Source organism: Microtus ochrogaster, unplaced genomic scaffold (genome assembly GCF_000317375.1).
Source record: "Microtus ochrogaster isolate Prairie Vole_2 unplaced genomic scaffold, MicOch1.0 UNK9, whole genome shotgun sequence".
NCBI lineage: Eukaryota > Metazoa > Chordata > Mammalia > Rodentia > Cricetidae > Microtus > Microtus ochrogaster.
This window is the reverse complement of record NW_004949107.1, coordinates 6,277,955-6,294,699: the sequence shown is the minus strand read 5'-3', so window position 1 is coordinate 6,294,699 and position 16,745 is coordinate 6,277,955. Positions and strand designations below refer to the sequence as shown.

General features: G+C 39.6%; 1 protein-coding gene across 2 annotated transcripts in view; it reads left to right on the top strand.

Annotated features, from left to right (window-relative positions):
- Nucleotides 1–16,745, top strand: part of Actr2 (ARP2 actin related protein 2 homolog) — a 48,593-nt gene that overhangs the window by 3,537 nt on the left and 28,311 nt on the right. Inside the window, exons 2-4 of one of the 2 annotated variants that reach the window (XM_013353508.2) lie at nucleotides 9,613–9,723; nucleotides 11,804–11,818; nucleotides 16,395–16,610. In XM_013353508.2, coding sequence (XP_013208962.1) covers nucleotides 9,613–9,723; nucleotides 11,804–11,818; nucleotides 16,395–16,610 — 342 coding nt within the window. The remainder of the gene's footprint in view (nucleotides 1–9,612; nucleotides 9,724–11,803; nucleotides 11,819–16,394; nucleotides 16,611–16,745) is intronic. The other variant, XM_005366448.2, reaches the window with a different exon arrangement.

The following is a 16,745-nucleotide window of genomic DNA, read 5'->3' as shown; positions in this document are numbered from 1 at the left end:
AATGTTTAATAAAGTTTAATGGTTGTACTTAGACATTTATAGTGCTAGAAGAATGTTATACTTAAAATTCACATTTGTAGTTGGTTATAATCTATCAGGCTTCTGCTCATTTGTATGTTTAATTAAGGAATATTTTAAGTAAAAACAAAGCAAGAACTTGAGTTTCACTTGTGAAAGGCAATGGCCTAATAAGACAACTGTTGGCCTCAAATAAGAATGGCCACTGTGAAGTTAAAATACAAGCACCACCAGTTACTAATAGAAAAAATACAAAATGAACAAGCTCAAATGAGAGTTTAGAAATCCCAGTGGGTGTGATGGAGCATGCCTGCAATTCCAGTGCTGGGGTGGAGAGGCAGAAGGATGAGGAATTCAAGACCAGCCTGGGCTGTGTGAGGCCTTGTCTCAAAAGACAAGAAAATCCTGCTGTGGCCACTAAAGCAGGAAAATCACCAATTCAAGGCTAGCCCCGTCTACATAGTGATACCCTGTCTCCAGAGGCCCAGGAATCATTGCACAAGAGGTGGAGGAAGGAAGAGCCCGAAGCAGTGGGTCACCATAAGAAACAGCACTCCTGGACACTAGGACCTCAGCAGTTGTGACAGCACACATGAGGCCAGATTCCTGCATGGAGGGGATGCTCACTTCCTCAAGTCCCACCCCAGGCAAGGAGCTATTGGGAATTTTTAGCTGCTGTGGTGGGGAGAGAGTTGGACCATTTTCACTAATAATGTAGCCCCTGATAAGTCGGCCACATTCCTATGGAAGGCTGCATATCCAAGAATAATTGAACATACTTGCCTTGGTGGAAAAAAAAAAGACAAAGTTGAGTGGGAAGGGAAGGGGGTGTGGATCTGGGACAGAGTTGGGGGCAGCAAGGTGAATATGATCAAAACATGTTGCTAGAATTCTCAAAAAACTAATAAAATATTTAAAAATAAAATAAATGTTTTTGAATCTTTTTGTATTGTTTTTAGAGGCAGGGTTTTTCTGTGTTGCCTTGGTTGTCCTGGAGCTTGCTCTGTAGACCAGGCTGGCCTTAAACTCACAAAGGTCTGCCTGCCTCTGCCTTCTGAGAGCTGGGATTAAAGGCCTGTGTCATACTGCCCTGCTTTGAATCTTTTTTATTTAAGGAAAAAGTTGCTTTGATATCAAATGTAGGCAGGTCTTTTGTTCATTTTGCCTTAAGGAACATTGTACGTCTTACTATTTGATGACTCAGTAGGAAGTAGAGAGCCTGCTCAAACCACAATGTTACAAGGAAGAAACTATATATGGTAAAATCTGCTGCTTAAACAACGCCTGTGCACATAGAACTGAGTAACCAGTCTTAAACTGATCGACATGCAGGAGAAATGGCAGTGATTAAAATGATACCAAGAGAGGTAGCACAGAAAGAATATTTTCCTTGTATTTTGTTATATAATGAGCCTTGAAAAAATTTTTTTTGAGTTTAGCTTGCCTATTTTATGTTGCTGAATTGGATTATTCTGATATTGTTGGAGCCTAATGCATTTAGATTTGAAATAATATGAAATTTTAGTATGGTTTTTACTGTTCTATAAGGAATTCATACCTTATAGAAATGCTGGCACTGGATTCTAAGACAGCATCTGCTTAGTCAGGTTAAGAGTAAGTAGATGCTATTGGTGTTTGTTGTTGAACAAAGGATCTGGGCTGGCCTCCAGTTTACCACGTAACTGAGACAACCTTGAACTTCTGATCCTCCACCTCCACCTCTCAAGTGCCACCATACTTGGTTTATGGGTGTTGGAAAACGAACCCAAGGCTTAGTGCATGATAGGTGAGCACTCTATGAGCTACATTCCCACCCCCAGCAATAGTTTCTTATTAAATACTTACTTTTTTCCCCTATTATAGTAGCTTTAATTTGAAGTTAATTTTCTTCCTCTCCTCTTCCCTTCTGCTTTTCTTCCTACTCCTGTTTTTGGTAAAGCAGTGGCAGTAGCTTATAATTGTTTCTGTGGCTTCAGGATCTCAATTTTTGTCTTATGGGCTACTTGGAAAATGTTTTTCCACTTAAAATATACTCAAGAACTTTAAGGGCCCTTGAACTGATTAGCAGGTGAAGGTATTTGTTGCCAAGCCTGAGACTGATTCCTGAGACGTACATAGAGAAGGGGAACAATGTACTAGGGAACTTAGTGTGTACACACACAGTTTTTAAATTGCAGTTTAAATTTTTTTTTTTTTTTTTTTGGTTTTTCGAGACAGGGTTTCTCTGTGTCTTTGGAGCCTGTCCTGGAACTAGCTCTGTAGACCAGGCTGGTCTCGAACTCACAGAGATCCGCCTGCCTCTGCCTCCCGAGTGCTGGGATTAAAGGCGTGCGCCACCATCGCCCGGCTGCAGTTTAAATTTTTAAGAAATTGTTATTATTTTACAATTTTTTTATGTTTATGGGTGTCACTGGCATGCCTGATGACCATGGAGGCCAGAAGAGATCTCCTGGAACTGGAGTTACAGACATGGGTGCTGGGAATTGAACCCTAGTCCTCTAGGAAAAGCAGCTAGTGCTTTTTTTTCTTTAGCTGCATTTATTTTATGCTATACATTTTGTTTCTTCTGGGATATTGCTTTCTGTGCACCCTCCTCTTCTGGCTGTGGAAAAGTTTGTTCCTTCTCTGTAGAGATCATCTCCATGTGAGGGGGTTAATCGGTTTGAGCTCTGCAGCTGGTGCTTAACTCCAGTTCCTAAAAGAATTTTAAGATATGAGCTACCCATTTGCACAATTGTAATCTGAAGACATTGATGTGACCTTTACTTTGCTATTGTGTATATGTATGAACGGCAGGGAGATCCATCAACCTTAGGAGTCTCCTCCCTATACCAGAATTTACCCCTTAGCAGGGTTCCCTTCCCCCCTTTAAACTTAGGATTTCTCACATGACAAAGTTACTTATTTACATTTGTTATAAACTTAAAGATTAGCCTTCCGTTCATACTTTTTTCTTTGATAGCACTGGTATTCTAACCCACTGCCTTGTGCACACTAAGCAAGCACTGTACCATATTGAGCTATATATATTTCTAACCAACTTCTAATTTTCTTAGACTATTTTTACCCAGATAAGTGAGCATTTCATCCTGGTTAATGGGTACTTTTGACTTGCCTAATGCTGGTATCTGTTAGTTTTTGAGGTTTTTTTTTTTCTGTTTTGATTATCCTTATTAAATCATTTTGGCCTTGAACTAAGATCTTACTCCTTAGAGTGCTGCCTTTAAAGGCCTACACCTCTTTGTCTGGCTTTCTTTAAGGTTAAACATAAGATTTTTGTATTTAAATAGTATTTAGTTTTGTATATTCAGAATGTATGTGGAAATTATGACAGTAGCCTGGTGATAATGACAGACTTTATACTGAAATTTGCATATGGAAGGGATATGAGTTTATTTTCTCTGAATTTTTGTATTATTTCAGTGTAGTTACCAGGTAAGATGGATTTTGACTCGAACATAGAAATGTAATGATTTAGGAGAAGAATGTGAGATTTTGCACACACGAATGCCCGTGCACACGCACACCCACCCACCCATGGGTAGGGTGAGGTGATAACTCAAGTTGGCCCTTGATCTTGCAGTCTTTCTGGGAGAAGAATGAGATTTCACATACACACACACACACACACACACACACACTGTGATAGCTCAGGTTGGCCTTGAACTTGCAGTCTTTCTGCCTTAGCCTCCACAGTGTTAGGACTATGTGAATGAGCTACCACACCCAACAAAATGCTATTTCTTTGCTCTGAAGTATTTGTTCCCGAGAAAGTCTTTCTAGGTCACATTAATCGGTTATTTGAGATGACATTGTGGGACCATGAACTAGTGTTACTGAATTCTGCTTAACATTCCTTGGGGATTGAACGTATACTCTCAGTTTCACTTCTCGGCCTCTGTCAGATGACCAAGTAGGGTTCTGATGACATATGCCTTCAAAGGTAACCCAAGAGAAATTGTATTTTTATTTAAGACAAAAGGCTCCCTAGGGGGTGGGGGGGGGCTGGAGAGGTGGCTCAGTGGTTAAGAGCACTGACTGCTCTTCCAAAGGTCCTGAGTTCAATTCCCAGCAACCACATGGTGGCTTACAACCATCTGTAATGAGGTCTGGTGCCCTCTTCTGGCTTGCAGGCATACACACAGACAGAATATTGTACACATAATAAATAAATATTAAAAAAAAAGGCTCCCTATGAATAAAGCTTTGCTTGGCTTGGCATTCACTCTATAGCTCAGGCTGGCCTGAGACTCATGGCTCTCTTAAGTGCTGGGATTACACACATGTGCCATTGTGCCAGGCCTCCCTAGCCTTATTCCCTAGGGAACCCTAGGTGAGTGCACTCAGCTTATTACTGTGAGCCTCAGCTTATATGGGTTGTGTCATTGCCTGATGTGGGGTACCTCCAGCCAGTGAGAGACAGCCAACCCCTCTCTGGCTGGAGGGGCGGCTACCTAGATTTTGCTGTTTCACCCCCCCTTGGTGACAATCTTTCAAACTGAGCCAGACTTTTATCTGTCCTACAGGCCTCTAGGTACAGGCCCTGAGATAGTTTTGGCCAAACACCATTACACAACTTGAACAATAATATGCTTTAGAAATGTGTAGCTAGACCTAGAGAATGCCTGCCAGTGTACTAACTAGGATTAAACTTTGTGAGTTTGGAATAAAACTCACGAATAGTTTGTTTTACTTAGGTTTTGAAACAGATGGTAGGAATTAAGGAGGTTCTGAGGATCTGAAATTCTTAGTTTCAGACATTTTTCATGATTACTTTTAGTCACTTTAAATCATAATTTTAACATTTTTGTAAGGTTCTGTTTAAAAAGACAAAATTCTGGATAGCAGAATGTCCTAGGGAAGCTATTTATAATTTAATGGGATTAATCATTTCCAAAAGGGCTTCTGTAGAGACAGTGAAGATGTTCATATATTGGCAGGATTGATGTCCGCTCACATTACAGGTTTGTGGAGGTCAGAGGACCACATGCATGAATCAGTTCTTCCTTCCACCTTGTGCATCCCAGGAATTAAACTCAGGTCTTTGGCAAATGCCCTCACCCACTGAACCATCTTTAGGCCAGGACATTGATATTTTCTAGCCAGCTTTGGAAAAGAAAACTCTTATATTCTGCTGGTGGGAATGTAGATTAGTCGAGCCACTTTGGAACTGATATGGAGATTCCCAACAAGATTCCCAGTAACAGCTGAAGAGATGGATTTATTGGTAGAGTGCTTGCCTTGCAAGCATGAGGACTTGAGTTTAATTCCTGGAGACAGAGACTGGGGTCCTGGGCTTGCTGCCACCCAGTCTGGTCTAGTTGGCGCCCCACAGCCAGTAACCTCATCTCAAAGAAGGTGGGTGTTTCTATTTACTTATTTGTTATGGGTGAGGTGTTGAGACAGGGTTTCTCTTTGTACAGTCCTGGCTGTCCTAGAACTCACTTTGTAGATCAGGCTGGACTCAAATCACAGGGATATGTCTGCCGCTGCCTCCTGAGTGCTGTGTTAAAGGTGTGTGCCACTGTGACTGGCTGCATGTGGACATTTCTGCATGCATGTATGTGGGCAAATGCACACACTAGATGGTGGTGGCGCACGCCTTTAATCCCAGCACTTTGGAGACATAAGCAGGCAGATCTCTGTGAGTTTGAGGCCAACCTGGGCTACAGAGCGAGTTCCAGGACAGGCTTATTCTGTCTTGAAAAACGGGGCGGGGACGGAGGAGTAGAAGGACGGAGGCTGGGCAGTGGTAACACACACACCTTTAGTACCAGTACTTGGAAGGCAGAGACTGGTAGGTCTCTGTGAGTTTGTTGTTGAAAAAACAAACAAAAAAGGACTAAACTGTTAAATGACAGTAACTCTTAGTGATGTGGGAATTGATTCTCTTTCCACAGTGTGGGTCCTGAAGATTGAACTCAGGTGGTCGTCAGGTTGGGCAACCAGTGCTTGACCTCCTAAGATATCATATTGGCCTTGCTGCATATATTTTGATCTATGATTAGTTGAGCTTCAAATATTTTGATCTATGAAGTTGAGTTCATGGATAGGGAACTCACCAGTTGTATTTGTATTTTAAATAATCATAATCTCATGCTTGAAAATGAACAGTTCTTTTAATATTTACCAGTCAGTTATTTAATGTGTACCTCTTACCTGTCAAACTCTGTTGTAGGCATTCTCAGTAAATCCAAAAATTCTTGTAGTTTAGCATTCATTAGACATAGACCTTACTAATGTTGTGAAGACTTTGACAGTATTTCCTTTCTTTTTTACTTATTTATTTTTATTTTCTGTGTATTGGTGTTTTGCCTGCATGTATGTCTGTGAGAGTGTCAGAATTTGGAGTTACAGACAGTTGTGATTTGCCATGTGGGTGCTGGGAATTGAGCCCAAATCCTCTGGAAGAGCTGTCAGTGCTCTTAATCGCTGAGCCATCTCCAGCCCCCAGTATTACCTTTCTTCATACAATATCTTCCTGTGTATTTGTTATTTTTCTGGCCATTGGACCAGCACCTCATCAAAGTAACTTGAAAGAGGAAGTACCTATTTTGGCTCATAGTTCAGAAGGTAATTCTGCCCATTCTGTATTCTGTCAGGTAATTCTATCCGGGAAGGCATGATGGCAGGATTAGTTCATGTTTATTGTAGATGGAATGTGAGGTGCTTGCTCACATTTTGGTAGACCAGGAAATGGAGGGGAGAGAGAGATGGCCAGAAGTGGGTCTGAGCTCTAACTGCTAAGACCTGCCTCTCATAACCCACTTCCTTCCTAGGGCCTACCTTAAAGAATACATGTCTACCTAAAAACAGCACCTCCAGCTGGAGACCAAGTGTTCAACCACATGAGCCTGTAGAGGGATTCCGTCCTCAAACCATAACATTCTCCTAGCCTGAAAGTTTTACTTGTCTTTTCCTCTCAATGTCTGCTCATTTTTAGTCTTTTTTTTTTTCTCCCTTGAGACAGGGTTTCTCTGTGTAATAGTTTTGGGTGTCCTGAAAACTCGCCCTGTAGGCTGGCCTTGAACTCACAGATCTGCCTGCCTCTGCCTTCCAAGTGCTGGGATTAAAAGCGTGAGCCACCACTGTCTGGCCCATTTTCAATTTACTGAGCCCTGGATGACTTCGAGATTGCTATGCTGACCAGGGTGGCCTTGAACTTGTAGTTCCCTGTCTCTGCTTCCTTTGTACTTAGATTGTACTTAGATTGTAGGCATGCACTGCCATACCTTGGTGCAATATATGCTCTTGAAAAATATATCGAGGGCTGTAGCTCAGAGGTGGGGCATATTTGCCTAACATGTCTAAGGTCTTATATCTCAAAAAACAAGAAAGAAGCTGGGTAGTGGTGGCGGCACATACCTTTAATCTCAGCACTTGGGAGGAAGAGGCCAACCTGGTCTAGAGTGAGTTCCAGGACAGGCTCCAAAGGAACACAGAAAGACCCTTTTGAGAAACCATGACAATTTTATATGTGAAAATTCACGTTAGTCCATATATCATTTGGTTTTTTTCATTTTTGGAAAATGGGGTTACTTAAATGAATGGATATTTAAAAGTCTGGTTTTGGGCTGGAGATGTGGCTCAGTGGTCAGAACACATGCCTAGGGCTAGAGAGATAGCTCAGCGGTTAAGAGCATTGCCTGCTCTTCCAGAGGTCCCGAGTTCAATTCCCAGCAACCACATGGTGGCTCACAACCATCTGTAATAAGATCTGGTGTCCTCTTCTGGCCTGCAGACAGATATACATGCAGGCAGAACACAAAATAAATAAATAAATTAAAACACACACACACACACACGAGACCCTCTGTTCTATCCCCAGCACTTCAAGAAAGTAAAACAAATCAACATTTTAGGAGTTAGAGAAATGGCTCAGCAGTTAAAAAAAAAAACTCTGGTTGCTTTCCCAGAGGACCCAGGTTCAATTCCCAGCACCCACACAGCAGCTCACAGCAACTGTCCAGGGGATTTGATACAGACACATATTCATCAAGACACTAGTGCATGTGGAATAAAAATAAATAACTTTTTTTTTTTTTTAAAAAAAAGCCTGGTTTCAAATCAAAGATACTTTTGTTGTTTATTTTATTTTTGTTTTTTGAGACAGGGTTTCTCCGTGTAGCCCTTACTGTCCTGGAACTCATTTTGTAGATCAGGCTAGCCTCATACTCAGAGATCCACCTGCCTCTGCCTCCTGAGTGCTGGGATTAAAGGTGTGTGCCACCATTGCCGGGCTGAATTGAAGCTTTTATTATGTTCATTTTCTATCATTTCTCTCTCTCTCTCTTTTTTTTTTTTTTTTTTCTTTTTCGAGACAGGGTTTCTCTGTGGTTTTGGAGCCTGTCCTGGAACTAGCTCTTGTAGACCAGGCTGGTCTCGAACTCACAGAGATCCACCTGCTTCTGCCTCCCAAGTGCTGGGATTAAAGGCGTGTACCACCACCACCCGGCTCATTTCTCTTTAATCACTTAGAATTTTTTGAGTGAATGTGTCTATTCCCAAGTAGTTCTGAGCGAGCACTGTGCGCTGACGCTGCTTTCAGGCAGGCCCCAGCATGAACCACCAGCTTAGCTCCCTGCTTGAGCACTTTACCCTCTGGAGACACTTAGGAAGTAGTTACCCAAAAACTAAATATGAACTCTGTTCTAGATAGTGGATTGCTTTTTGTCTTTGTTGTCATTTCATTGTTGTTGTTTTATTTTGGTTTTGGTTTTTCAAGACAGGGTTTTTCTGTAGCTTTGGAACCTGTCCTGGAACTAGCTCTGTACACCAGACTGGCCTTGAACTCACAGAGACCTGCCTGTCTCTGCCTCCCAAGTGCTGGGATTAAGGGTTTGTTTCACCACTGCCCGCCCGGCTGTTCTAAATAGTTTTATGTCAGTTTGACACAAGCTAGTCAGCTGAGAGGAGGGACTCTCAGTTAAGAAAATGCCTCTAGCTGGGAAGTGGTGGTGCATTCCTTTAATCCCAACACTCAGGAATTAGAGGAAGGTGGATTTCTATGAGTTCAGGGCCAGCCTGGTCTACAGAGCAAGTTCCAGGACAGCCAGGTCCACACAGAGAAACCCCTGTCTCAAAACAAACAAACAAACAAACAAGGAAAAAAAATGCCTCTATAAGATTGGGCTGTGGGCAGCAAGCCTGTGGCACATTTTCATAATTAGAGATTGATGGGGGAGGGCCTAGTGTGTGGTGCCACCCTGAGCTGGTGGTCCTGGATTCTCTAAGAAAGCAGCTGAGCAAGCCAGTATTAGCACTCCTCCATGGTCTGCATCAGCTCTGGCCTTCAGGTCCCAGCCCTGTTTGAGTGCCTGTCCTGACTTCCTTCAGTGCTGGACTATGATGTGGACTCGTAAGCCTTTGCTCCTCCAGTTACTTTGGCCATGGTGTTCCATCACAGCAATAATAAGCCTAATGAATACAAGGTTTGGAAGGACCTGGTACCTGGGAGAATAGGAGATGATGTTAGGAATAGAGTGGGTAACCACTGTGGATGGTTTGAAAGCAAAGTGATGTCTTCTGATACAGTTTTTAAATACCCATAGTAAGTGCTTGGTTACTAACCCACTCTTTACTGTTTCCTTCCAGTTTGTGAAGTGTGGCTATGCAGGCTCTAACTTTCCGGAACACATCTTCCCAGCTTTGGTTGGAAGACCTATTATCAGATCAACCACCAAAGTGGGAAACATTGAAATCAAGGTAATGTTTTATTCATCGCTATAACCACGAGGATGTGTGAAGTGATCTTTGAATTAAGTAGTGTAAAGTACAATGTCAGGAAAAGCAGAGAACTGCTGGTAATTGTAATGTATAGTAACACTTCCAACAAAGGCAGAAAGACCCTTAAAGTTAATTTTATCTTTTTGTTTATGTATAGCATGGTGCCATTACGATTTGGAGTATAAAATACCAGCTTTAAAATTAAGTAGAAAATTGATACATATTAGTCATCTTAGTTCTCTGAGACTTGGGGCTTTTCTCTCCATGTTCCCATAGGCTGATCCTCCTACTCTTATGCAGTCAGTCAGGAAAAACCCAGAAGTCTAGAACTGGTTCCTCTTCTCACTATTACAGTTGATTTTCATAGTGCGGGAGGAAGTCAGGTTGATCTTTATTTGGTCTTAACACTATTTGTCTTACTGTAATGGCAGAAGAGGGCAAGTTGCCATTAGCCAAAGTACTTTGTGTGAGAGACTCAACCATTTTTTTCTCCCACTGATCTAGAGATCAAGCAGGAATCACATTATTTTATAAGAAGTAGATAATTAAAAGAACATTTTTCAGATGAACAGGGTCCAGATGATGTAAACCACTAGAATTTAGGGGCTTTTTTAGTGAGGCTTTTTTTTTTTTAATAGTTAGCATTGTTTGGTCCTGTTTGGGCAGCCTTTGGTAAGAGTTAGGATGCTGGGACACTTGTTTGAGTGCTAAGAAAGGTGACAGGTGTAATGGATGATAGAGATTCCTGTGTTTTAGGTCTCTACTGTGGGAGCCAGAGAATTTAGTTACATAATAAATAAAAATACACATGAAAACTTAGGGTCTATGTTTGTCTTAAAAACCTAAAAGTGAGGGGCTGGAGAGATGGCTCAGAGGTTAAGAGCAGTGCCTGCTCTTCCAAAGGTCCTGAGTTCAATTCCCGGCAACCACATGGTGGCTCACAACCATCTGTAATGAGGTCTGGTGCTCTCTTCTAGCCTTCAGGCATACACACAGACAGAATATTGTATACATAATAAATAAATAAATAAATATTTAAAAAAAAAAACCTAAAAGTGAATTCTGGCCTTTGGTAGGTTTCAACGACTAAGTGGTTCACTCACTATAAGACATTTTAGGATAGGCCTTGCAGGGAAATCTTGTTGGAATCCTTTTTCTTTTCATAAATTTTCATTCTGATTAAATTTTATCTTTTTTTTTGGAAACAAAGTCTTACTATATAGCCTGGCTGACCTTGAACTCGGAGACGTGTGCATCAGGAAGCCTGGCAAATTCTGTCTTAAAAGAAGTTCAACTTGAAATTCAGCTAGTACTGTGATGAGGGAAAACTGAGTATAAATAATGCTTTTTATTTAATGTCTGCTTTTAAACATTTTTATGAATGATAGCACTTTTGAAGTTCAGAAAAAAAATATATATATAGTCATTTTTAAGTCTCCAACACAACAAAAACAACACATTTCTTCTCTCTTATTTTCTTGCTTCTTAGAAAGCCCAAGTAGTTAAAAATCAATAGTTTTCTTATGAGACATTTTTCAGGGACGGCTCTAGTAGCGATTGCTGATATAATTTGTCATTCTGTGTTTACGTCAGTTCTTTTCACGCTGCTGTCTTTGAAGCCTTTCAAGTTAAATTGCTTTCCTTTCACTTGAATACTAGGGCTTAGTTAGATAAACACACCTTAACTAAATTCTTACTGAGCTAGAGCATGTATTTTCCGTGTTTTCTTAATTGAAGTTCAAAGTTCAATAATTTTTGGAATCCCCATGCTTAGTGAGTTGACTTATATTTGTAAGTCTTGTTAGTTAAAATGTGATGGTAGGCTAAGACAATGAAAATTTAAATCATCTAGTTAATTTTCATTTAGAAATAATTACTGTCCTTGTTCATTTGGCCCTGATAATTAACACCATAAGATATAGTAGTACTGCATCTGACCTCAGCCTAATTGTCTCTGTTGCTTGTATGTTTAAACATTTCAGTGAGGATTTTATGTAGGCCTTTTCTGACTCTTGCTTCTACCTTCTCTTTCTTCACCTTTCTTGACCTGTTGAAGTAGAATAACAAAAAGATGGTAAGTGAGGTTACACACATGCTCTGTTTGTTTTCCACTTTTGCCTGGCGGGACAGTAGTTGTTGTTTTGTGTCCCTTTAGTATTGGGGAGGGGGAAATCCATATTTTTGTTTTAAGTACTTTAATTTTTAACCTTTTTTATTTCTTCAGTTTTGTAGCAACTAATAGTTCTATACTTTCCTGATTGCATACAATGAACCAAACAAGAACTAATTACTAACATAGTTTTTAATTTTTTTAATTTTTTGTAGATGAATGTTATAATTAAAATGGAATGTGGTGTGCATAATACAGAAATGAAGTAGCTATGTGATACAGATAAAAAAACGGGTGAATTTGTTACATTTGGGGACTTAAGTTTATCGATTGATGTTATATATTGCCTATTATACTGAATGCATCTATTTGCAGCCAGTATGATAACATTATGTATTTGATAAGCTGAGTAAATTTTTATTTTATACATGAATCATAAGAGAAAAAAGAAATAAAATCTGTTTCCATGTCATCCTTACTGATGAGTAGGTTTGACATTATCTGAGACTAAATAAGAAAAAATTACAGTCCTGTCAGGCTTTTCCACAAGTAAAAGCCCCCCCCCTTGAGTAAATACCATGCATAGACCTCCCTTCTATCAATCAAACAAACAAACAAACAAACTAGAGGCTTGCTGGGCCTGTCCCAGACATTTGACTCTTATTACATTTTTCTGTGGTAGTCTTTAAGTCTGGAATTTTTTTTCTGAATAAAAGAGCATGCATTGTCTTAAATACTGAAGAGAGTTTTAGACAGGGCGTACTTGTAGAGAATAGTATAAGCATAATTTTAAAGTTCTTTTTAAATCAGGAATAGAATATCTAATTGGTATTGTTCTTTCAGTGTAAAAGTAAAATCCACAGTATGGTGGGTGAAGAGAAAGACCGTGTTTTGAGATGTAACTTCACTCTGTAATCCGAATTCCAGCCTGCATGTCCCTGATTACAGATACTTTCCTTATAGGGATGTAATTGTGGTTTAAAGCTTGTAGTTTTTTTCTATTTTCTGGTTCAGAGTGACATTGTTCAAAATCATTCTTGGCAAATATAATTTATTCTAAATAAATGACTGTTGCCCGGTGTCTCAGTTCCTTTTTTTCTCCCTCTTTTTCTTTTCTCTTTCTTTCTTTCTTTCTTTCTTTCTTTCTTTCTTTCTTTTTTTTTTTTTTTTCTTTTTTTTGAGATACAGTGTTTCTCAGTAGCTATGGAGCCAGTCCTGGAACTCACTCTGTAGACCAGGCTGGTCTCAAATTCACAGAGATCTGCCTGTCTCCGCCTCCCTAGTGCTGGGATTAAAGGTGTGCGCCACCACCGCCTGGCTTCCTGTGAGTTTCTAAGTTCCAGGTGAGGTTTAGGCTTGAAGTCCAGTGGTGGGTAACAGTAAAATTTCAGGGCTGCTCTGAACATTTCCTGCTTGCTTCTGAAGGGAGGAGGGAACTTAAGATTCTTTGATTTGATTGTTGGTTTTTTGGTTTTCAAGGCAGGATTTCTCTGTGTAGCCAGCCTTGGTCATCCTGGAACTTGATCAGTAACAGGCCACAGAGGTCTGCCTTCCTAGAGCAGGGATTAAAGATGTGTGCCACCACCACCCAGCTGGGTTATTAGCATTTTTGACATTTGAAAATTGAAAGGTTCTAAGGTAAAGTTTATATATGGTCTAGGTTTTGTTTGGAGGTTTTGGTTATTAGTTGGGTGTGTGTGTGTGTGTGTTTGTGTGTGTGTGTGTGTGTGTGTGTGTGTGTGTGTGTGTGTGTGTGTGTGTGTTTCCTCAGACGAGGTTTCATATAGCTTAGGTTGGAATTAAACTTTCTGTGGACCTAGGATAGCCTTGAGGTACTGATCTTCCTGCCTCTATTTCTTTGTTTTTGGTTTGGGTTTCTCTGTGTAGCCCTGGCTGTCCTGGAACTGACTCTGTAGACCAGTGCCTCAGTCGTTTGAGTGCTGACATTACAAGCTGTGCCACTATTCCTGGCTGTTTGGTGTTTTGATCTTCCTAAGCAGCCCAGGCTGAGCCTGAACTCTGACAGTCTCCATCTTCCTACCTAGACCTTTGAGGTACTAAGATTGTAAGTGTGTGCCACAATACCTACATTCGTTGTTTGTGTTCTGTTTTTTGTTTGTTTTTTTTTTTTTAATTTTTTTTCATGGGTTATTTTTTTGAGACAAAGTTTCAGATATCTCAAGCAGGCCTTGAACTTCTGATCTCTTGCCTCTCTCCCTTACAAGTTCTGTGATTACAACGTGCCCGCCTACCTGATACTGGGCCGTACTGGGATGGAGCCCAGGGCTTCATGCATGCTGAGCAGGCACCATACCAGCTACGTAACATCCCTGGCCTGTTTGAGGGCTTAAAAAACAATTTTATCAACAAATTTTTCACTAAGTCCCTTAGACTCATACATCTCAATTTTTAAATGTCCCTTTTTGTTCATAAGGGACTAAACTCAGTGTCAGATGTCCCTTTCAGTTAGTAGTTCATAATATGTGTGACCCTAGAAGAAGATTCATAAAGCTTTTATTTTGAGTTGCTATAAGCCTCTGGTTTTGTTTTTGTTTTTGCGACAGGGTTTCTCTGTAGTCCTGGCTATCCTAGAACTACTTTTGTAGACCAGGCTGGCCTTGAGTTCACAGCGATCCACCCGCCTCTGCCTCCCAAGTGCTGGGATCAAAGATATGCGCCACCATCACCACTCAGCCATAAACCTCTGTTCTTTAGAGGAATAAAAGTAAGTGTAATTTGTTGATATTGTATTATACTTACTCTAAATTGGTTGAAATAATAGTAACTATCAATCAACTAATTATCTAACTCAGTTGTCTTGTATAGTATAATAAAAAATTCATTTATCATAGGAACAAATAAATAACAAATTGGTATGAAATTATACTTAATAGCTAAAAGTAGCATATATATTTGCAGGTATAGATTTTTTCTCTGCTTTTAATTAAGAAATTTTTTATAACTACTTTAAACAGGTTTTACAGACTCTCCATATATCAGTCACCTAGATTTCAGTATTAATATTTGTTATTTTAAACCAGGTGTAGGGACAATACCTTCTATCCAACTTTAATTCCAGTACTAGGGAGTCAAAAGGGAGACAGATCTCTGTATGTTTGAGGTCAGCATGTTCTACATAATAGAGTTCCAGGACAGCCAGGGCTACATAGATGGACCCTCTTTCAGAAACAAAACATTTATTATTCTGCCTAATTACATAACTATACATCCATCAAAATGCCCTGGGTTTTTTTGTTTGTTTGTTTGTTTTGGTTTTTTGTTGTTTATTTTTGATGTTTCACTAAGGAACAGATAGTAGTAAACTTCTCCTTAAATACTTCACCATGCATGCCTGTATCCAGAGTTCACAAGTAGAGATCTTTCCAGTTTTCCATTTTCTTCCTGAAGATTCTGAGTAGTTAATAGTCAAGGAACTTGAGTGTTAATTTTGGGAAAACTGACTTTATAAGAAATTAGTTGCTATAGAAAGTTTTAGTGATCTTTGTTTTCCTTTGCCATTAGTGTATCTTTCAGAAATCTGACTTTTAATAGACTCCTTATCCTGGTTTTCAGGTTTAAAATTACTTTTCTGGGACATTTCTAGGCCAGTTTTTTTTCCCCCATTATCGCCAGCATTGCAGATTGAACCCTACCACCCCTTAAGATTATTAAAAGCCTCATTTCACATCTTCTCATGTTAGTTTTGCAGTTTCTTTTCTTCATTTCCTCATAATTCAAACTTTTATTATACCAAATAGCCATTTCTGGTACTAAATTTTAATTGAATTCATTAATGTAGAAATAATATCTGGATTGGTGATTTCTAAAACATTTAAATATTAAGATACTGTTTGCCTTGTTTTTATGTGGGTCTCCTTCAACTCTTGTTGAAGACAGGTTATGAGTATTGTGCTTCATGAAAGATAGCATTCATTTCCATATTATACTTCAGGATTAAAAATGTTGCCCATGGGAGAACTTTGAAGGAGTTGTTTTAATGTATACATTATGGATAGACGCTTGTGAAGTCCATTAATGGGTGTGCGTAAGTAATGCATTGTTATAGAGAAATGAACAATCATGATTTTTGCATCTACATTGATATAAATCATTTTGATAGAAAGAAATGTGCTTGTGTTCATTGAGCATTTTTCAAGTTTTTCCCCCAATGTGCTATTTCACATATCACAGGACTTATTTTTTGAACATTTGAGCAAAAGAAACAGATGAAACCTCATACAAAACCCTTCAAAATATGAAAATGTGGGGTTTATTTGTGCTAATGCTCTTCTTTTGGAAACATGTATTAAAGGTAAGGTCAATTTATTGATTTAAATACATAGTACATAAAATATTGATTGAACTTTGTAAGCTGTTCTTGAAAGAAAAGAGTATTAGCTTTGGAATAAAATACTTGATCTGCAAGTCCAAGAAAAGTTAAAATTCAGTTATTCTCGAGCTTTTAAAATCCAGGAATATAGTTGTTTAAAGCTTCTTTACATAAAACTGTGTTTTAAAGCTTTGCTATCCCGTCCTCTAGGATCTCATGGTTGGTGATGAGGCGAGTGAATTGCGCTCCATGTTGGAGGTTAACTACCCTATGGAGAATGGCATCGTACGGAACTGGGATGACATGAAACACCTGTGGGACTACACATTTGGACCAGAGAAGCTGAACATAGACACCAGAAACTGCAAGATTTTACTCACAGAACCTCCCATGAACCCAACCAAAAACAGAGAGAAGATTGTAGAGGTAAGTTTTTGATGGGCTGGATAACCTTGTGTACCTCTGTGATAGAATGTTTATTTATTTATTTTTTTTTTGGTTTTTTGAGACAGGGTTTCTCTGTGGTTTTGGAGCCTGTCCTGGAACTAGCTCTTGTAGACA